Source organism: Ornithodoros turicata, chromosome 1 (genome assembly GCF_037126465.1).
Source record: "Ornithodoros turicata isolate Travis chromosome 1, ASM3712646v1, whole genome shotgun sequence".
NCBI lineage: Eukaryota > Metazoa > Arthropoda > Arachnida > Ixodida > Argasidae > Ornithodoros > Ornithodoros turicata.
Window position 1 is genome coordinate 219,436,963 of NC_088201.1, and position 7,504 is coordinate 219,444,466.

The window sequence follows — 7,504 nt, forward strand, 5'->3', positions numbered from 1 at the left end:
CTGAAGCGGCAGCTGCCTTCCAGGCAATCAAACAGGCAATCGCTTCGTCGTCCCTTCTATTCCATCCTCAACACGACGCCCCAACGTCCATCATGGTCGATGCATCCAGCACAGCTGTCGGCGCCGTCCTCCAACAACGTATCTCTGGCGCTTGGCGCCCTCTAGCATTCTTTTCACGCAAGATGAAGCCCCAGGAGACTCGCTCCAATGCCTTCGGTCGCGAGCTCCTGGCCATATATCTCACCGTCAAGCACTTTCGCCATTTCTTGGAGGGCCGACAATTCACCGTATTCACCGATCATAAGCCCCTCGTCTACGCATTTTCTTCATGCAGCACAAGCTACACCCCTCGTGAGACCCGCCACCTCGCATTCATCTCGGAGTTCACCACAGACGTTCAGCACATCAGTGGTGCAGATAATGTGGTGGCGGACGCTCTCAGTCGCGTCAACTTCATTGGGACAACCTGTCAGTCTTCGCTCCTCGACGCACTGGCTCAGGCCCAATCATCCGATCAAGAACTCGCATCTTTCAGAAGTGACCCTTCGTCTTCCTTAACCATAGACGATGTCGACCTGCCAGGCGCTACACAGCCTGTCGCGTGCGACACGTCACAAGGTCGACCCCGCCCATTTGTTCCGGCGGCACTTCGACGAAAAGTCTTCTCGACCTATCATTCATTGTCCCATCCTGGCATACGCGCAACTCAAGAACTCATTTCTCGGCGCTACGTCTGGCCCTTCATGAACAAGGACATCAAGCGCTGGGTTCAAGCCTGCATTCCGTGTCAGCGGACTAAGGTTCACAGGCACACCCGCCTCCATCCTTCTCAGTTTCCCGCGCCAGACAGCCGCTTCGCTCACATCCACATCGACTTGGTGGGACCACTCCCAATATCATCCGGCTATCGTTACATCTTCACCATCATTGACCGCTTCACCCGTTGGCCCGAGGCTGTACCGGTACCCGACGCCACTGCATCCACAGTTGCAGCCGCCCTCTTGAACACCTGGGTGTCGCGCTTCGGTGTACCGTCTATCATCACGTCAGACTGAGGTCCCCAGTTCGAGTCCGCCCTCTTCTCTAGACTCGTCAACACTATGGGCTGCAAGCGGATTCGAACGACTGCCTACCACCCGGCGTCAAACGGCCTCGTGGAGCGCTTCCACCGACAGCTCAAGGTTGCCCTCCTGGCTGCTCCCGAAACACCCTGGCCAGAAGTCATACCGCTCGCGCTCCTGGGGATCCGTTCCACCTTCAAACCTGACATAGGCTGCTCCGTCGCCGAGATGGTATACGGCACGTCCCTACGCCTCCCCGGAGATCTCATTTGCCCGTTGCCAGGCAGCACTGCTCTCTCACCAGCTGACTACGTTTCGCGGCTCCGCCGTACTATGGCCGCCCTTCGTCCAGCAACATCTCGGCCCTCGCGTGTGTCCTCGGCCTTCCAGCATCCCGACCTCGCCTCCTGCACACACGTCTTTGTGCGCTGTGACGCTGTACGGAAGCCCCTGCAAAGTAGGTTCTCTGGACTGTTAAACGTGCTCGCCCCCAAGGCTCGGATGGTGTCTTCTTCACCAAGTCCAGTTATAATGTATTCAACACAGGCGCGATCATCAAGCTTGCAACGTCGCGCTTTTGTCAGTTTGTCGTAGTAGTACTCCTCGAGGGATTCATTTTTCAACTTCCTTCGGGACTCCATTTCTCGAAATCTGCGCTGAGCACTCACGGTATCGGAGAATGCTTTGCAAAGTTCTTCTTGCCATTCATCCCATGTGTTGCAGGGTGATGGCACCCCATTGTACCAAGTTTTTTGCGACACCTTGAAGATTCAGAAGAGCGTAACAGCATTTCTGCTTGTCGTTCCCGTCGTACGCTCCTGCCAAGTAACCAACTTACACGTGCGTACAGTTTGGTGACATGTTGATCCCACTTCTGAAATGTGAGCTTCCCTCGGAGACAGAATGGCAGAGACTGGTCGATTAGCGATTACTAACTTTAATTAAAGAAAGGGACATCATACAGAGACGTCCAGGGCACGTCTACCCCATCCTGCGGTGTCTTCCAGTGTTGTTTGCCGCTCGTTCGCATCGCTTGTGCGTTCGTAGAACCAGTTTCGGTTTTGATTTCGTTTGGTAGTATTACACAAGTACAACTGAATGTAACATTCATCGAAAAGGCGCCTTGTTTTTCACGTCCCTTTCGAAATGCAAGTTGTTATGACTAAGTGAAGTGAAAACCAAGTGCTTAAATGGAAGCAAAGAGAACTGTCGATTTTTCAGCGAGCTTCAGCGTGTAATATTTTTTTTGTTTCAAAACTGTTATACCTGCTACAAGTACTAGCCATTTCACGCAAAAATATCACCGGGTTTTTGCGACATATGTATGGCTGTCAACCTTTGAGAGTATGCGTAGGGACAACCTTTTCCACAGTGTCAGGCAGGGTGGTGTGTTGCTGAGGCACCTCTTTGTTACAAAGCTTGCGATGAGGGTTTCTTTCTTCAAAAGAAGTGACCATCCTCTGTTAAGAAGTGTACTATAGTCAGTGGACAATACCACCGACGCGACGGTTGATGTAATAACCAGTTTCCTTTCCCCCGTGTATTTCCACGTCCATTGAATTCGATCTCACAGCTTTAATATAATACAGACAAGTAGCTACAACGTGCGTCGGAAGGAGTCGAACCCGGGTCAACCGCTTGGAAGGCAGCTATGCTAGCCACAACACCACCGACGCCACGGTTGACGTAATAACGAGTTTCCTGTCCCCGTGTATTTCCACCTCCACTGAATTCGATCTCACAGCTTTAGTATAATACAGACATGAGCTATAACGTGTGTCGGCCGGGAATCGAACCCGGATCAACTGCTTGGAAGGAAGCTATGCTTGCCACAATACCACCGACGCGACTGTACCACCGACGCGAGTGTACTTATTGCCTGTCTAACTTCATCAAGTGATAAAGGTCTTTCAAGAATATCTTGATTATCACCCGACAACTGCGGAACACGTGCTCATAGACATTCTTTCACACCCGAATCTCGTTTGTCTGTCGTTCTTCCTATCAGTTGAGCATAGTATTTCTCGAAAGTGTTCTTTTTTTTATTTTCGCTGGGCTAGATATGATTTGGCCGTCTTCTTCTATCGCAGTAGCTATTTTCATTATGAAGTATTCTTGTTAATTTCATAAAAACACTCGCTGGGCGTCTCGTCTGCCAGATATTATTGTAATCGTGAGCTCACCTTTGCCACCTCATATTTGTGGTCTGCTATTACATTCCGTTCCAACGTTTGGCGTCTCATCCGTTCAGAAAAAGCCCCTGAAAATCTTTATCCAATTTCTATTAGTCTTTGCAGGTTGTACTCCAGTGCCTTTTCTCGATGTTTTGCATCGAAGGCCAGCATGTTGCTGCGTTCGATTGCGAATGCTCGTAGCTTAACCTTGAATTCTTCTGATCAGTGGCGTAGCCAGACCTTCAAGGTAGGGGCGGGGGGGGGGGGGCTCGATCCGAAAGCTCTCCCCCCCCCGATCCTGTGTGCGACAACACAGACATACTTGTGCACACTGCAAACTGAGTATGGAAAAAAAAAAGGAACGAAAATAGTTGATTTGGACGTTCACAATACGATTACATGTATAGGCTGTCATGACCAACGAGGTGGTGTCCCGAGATTGAAAGTATTTTGAAAAGCTCATACTTTGAAAACCATTCAAGAGTGCTTCTTAGATAGATGCCATGAACTGCAAGAACTTTCGCGATCGTCACACTTGTTCCCCCATATATTATGTTCTCCTCCGATTTGCACGATTTGTGTGGGTCGGTCATTGGCAGGTGGGGGGGGGGGGGGGGGGGGGGGCTCGACCTGCTTCCGATGCTTCGCTCCAGCTGGATTGTCCTGTCATAATTGCAGCACTCTCGTCTGTTTGTGTCTCTTACCTCCAAGGAGCGTCCACATTTAGCTTCCATGTTTCCCATCCATTTCGTTGTTTGCGTTCCGGTCAAGTGTGGCCTAATGTTACTGAAACGACGCAGTGTTCGCTGAAATATGAATCCACTCCACTGAATTCGCCGTCGAAGCTTGAACTTGCGTCGGATGGGAATCGAACACGGGTCAACTGCTTGGAAGGCAGCTATGCTAGCCTCTCTACCACCGACGCGACGGTGGATGTAGTAACATGTTCCGTTCCCCCTCCGTGCACTTCCATCTCCACTGATTCCGCCGTCGAAGCTTTAATACAACACAGACAAAAGCTTGAACTTGCATCGTCCGGGAATCGAAACCGGGTCAACTGCTTGGAAGGCAACTATGCTAGCCACTATACCACCGACGCAACGGTTGATGTAGTAACATGTTCCGTTCCCCCTCCGTGCACTCCCATCTCCACTGATACCGCCGTCGAAGCTTTAATACAACACAGACAAAAAGCTTGAACTTGCGTCGGCCGGGAATCGAACCCGGGTCAACTGCTTGGAAGACAGCTATGCTAGCCTCTCTACCACCGACGCGACGGTGGATGTAGTAACATGTTCCGTTCCCCCTCCGTGCACTTCCATCTCCACTGATTCCGCCGTCGAAGCTTTAATACAACACAGACAAAAGCTTAAACTTGCGTCGGCCAGGAATCGAACCCGGATCAACTGCTTGGAAGGCAGCTATGCTAGCCACTATACCACCGTCGCAACGGTTGCCGTACACTCTAAATCAGGTAACGCATATGTAACGGTTAAGTACCGCTTGGACAAGAGGTACATTTTTTAAAAAATGTACCTCTTAAAATTAAGAGGTACATGCGCCCTCACATGCGGTACATGTAACGGATAGCGCGCAGCGATTTAGGCCTACCCGTCGGGGTGGTTCCCCTCCTCCGCGATATATTAACAGCCCCAGGAAGCTACGCTGCACGATAAATATAACAAACAAATACCTTTATTCGAAAATTATATCAATTTCAGGATTGATGCTTGTCCATCGCGAGCGTCCATTGTCATGATGCACAAACGCCGAACACACGGGGCACACCGTATATGGATGAACGATGACCACTGCGTCTCTCCTTCACCACTGCAGCTGCTCTGTGGTCACGCTTCTTTATCTCTTCCACACCTTTGGATAGCTGTTCTTCCCCAACTTCCGTTTCTTCCGCAGAACGTAACACCAACCACAGTAGACGATTGACTCACCCATTTACGACATCGCTTGACGTAACCTAGGAACGAAATTACAATGTAAAAAAAAATCCAACAACCGAAATAGCTTGCCTGAAAAACATGCCTACTTGCTTGTGTAATCCAGGTGTAAAATGCACTCTCGGCTCCTCTAATTCACGCATCAACGTTCGTGCATGAAGCACAAAGTTCGTTTTCTCCGTCCCTCAGTCGTTGTGTCCAGCATGCCGGTGATCAGGACCACTGGGAATCAGAGCCAAGATGAACGAAAATGCGTCGTGAAGACGAATAATTACTTCAGAGATATAATACGCACCTTAAATGACTTCAATCTTGAAAGCGTCGAACGAATTTCTTCGAAGACCGAGCAGACTCGTCCTCGCTCCCCGACGTTTCAAAACAAACTGATTTGCAGCGGTTGCAAGAAACGAATTTTTCTCAAACATGCGATCCCTCACGGTCATGGGTTCTAGTTATCGCACTTCTTTGACAGAATGATAGTGCTCATCCATTACGGCACTGCTGCACAAGGGAATTTATAGACTGGTATTCGGAATCACACGAAATATTTTTGCAGCGCATGGATATCGTGAGAAGGCGTTCGTACTCATGCGCCGGAAACACGCGGTACACATGAGGTACAGCTGCTACAGATCGCGCTTAAAAGGTACCTAGCCGGTACGGATGGGTCTCGGAGCCCTTGTACCGTTTGAATTTCGCAGTGGTCGCGGACTGTACCTGCTGGTTGAGGACTGCACCTCATGTGTACCGCCTGGCCCAGGTGCGGGTCCTCTTTCATGCGGTACATATCGGGTGTCGGATTTAGAGTGTAGTGACGTGTTTCCTTACCCCTCCGTGCACTCATTCGTATTATCTCGTCCCTATCCTGTCCCGCCGCTGGGTGATCCCAATTTCCCTACGAATATGAGTAAGGCTTCTCTGCTATGTGTTATAATGTAAATACGAAGTTTGGGTTTGTATATGTATGCATACTATATGCATTTTCAATTGGTGATATCGCGGGCCCGCCCAGAAAAAGGGAGCGCTTTTGGAGGAAAGCTGGGTATCTTCTGCATCACCCCCAAAAGCCGAGCCAAGTCAAAGGACGCACAAAGCGATCAAACGAGACCTGCTCCACTACAAAATCTTGATCACGGTCTACTAGATTATAACGAGCATGTCATAATCGGCAGCCCCAATGAGGAGCTCGTCCGCACGATTCGCTACGGGCGCTACTCACCAGCCCGCGGGATCTACATCACGATTGGACAATGAAAATTTGACTTTTGAACGCGCAGAAGACGACGCCAACAGCTCCTATGAAAACGTGTTGAATGATGATTATAATCAACTTTAGAAAGGGGCCTCCTCATGGGGGACATCCACCGCTTGTACAGAAATGCTAAGGTAAGCTAAAGTACAAAGTATTGCCGAAATTCAGGAAGCAATAACCGGGCCGATGAGTAGGGTCACCGCTAGGTTCCAAATGCGGCGCTAGGAAGGGGTGCCTATGATATGGTCGTCATCATCTAGTAGGTCGTAATCTAGACAGACGGAAGGACGGATATTCCCTATATTCTGTACCCTGCGACTCGATGTACAAAAGAAGGATGGAAAGAAAAAGGTCGTATAAAGTGCACAGAATGATGCGCTTTTATATTTGCAAGGCAGAAACTGATTTCATGACTTTGATAATCCCTACCACTAATGTCCACACACGTGGACACTTTAGTTCTGCCTGAAAGACACGAGCTGTGCCTTTCTTGTTTCGTTGGTAGATTGATAATGTCATCTGTGTCATAACATTCGTAAGCGAGTTAGCACATTTTTTCATCTTCCATATTGATTGTGTAGAGGCAGCTACCAAAAAAGGAGCAAGTTCCTCAGCGAGTTACTGAAACTGAAACGTAACGAGTTGTGTTAAAAGTTACAGAAACAATGAGTTATCTCAACACCCGAACACACCTATATCATGCACTTTGTTTCACCCTCCTCAAAATGAAATACATTCCTTAAATGCTGGTTCTAACGTGTGAATGACGTAATACTTGCGTCGCAGTTACATTTTTTGCAACAAGCACTATCCCTCGCGAGGCGAGAACCGATGTGGGAAGTGGACGGTTCTCGAGAGCCTCGTTATCATGAGATCGATTTGCAATGGCAGTAAAATGTAATGAGAATATGTGTCGCCATTAACGCAGGACTCTTATCACTGGTGTTGCTTGATCTCTGCGGAGGTCCGGAGGAAGCAACATTACCCCATCAGGGAGGGGGGGATCTATTCATTTTCACAGGAAAGAAATGAAGGGAGATCTCAAATGAAGGGGAACACGAC

At 49.1% G+C, this 7,504-nt stretch overlaps 1 protein-coding gene across 1 annotated transcript; it reads left to right on the plus strand.

Moving 5' to 3' along the window:
* The first annotated feature begins 1,100 nt into the window (after positions 1–1,100).
* Positions 1,101–1,655, plus strand: LOC135394775 (uncharacterized). The gene has a single exon (XM_064625749.1). It carries the CDS (start codon positions 1,101–1,103, stop codon positions 1,653–1,655), a length of 555 nt encoding a protein of 184 aa, XP_064481819.1.
* Positions 1,656–7,504: the final 5,849 nt, after the last annotated feature.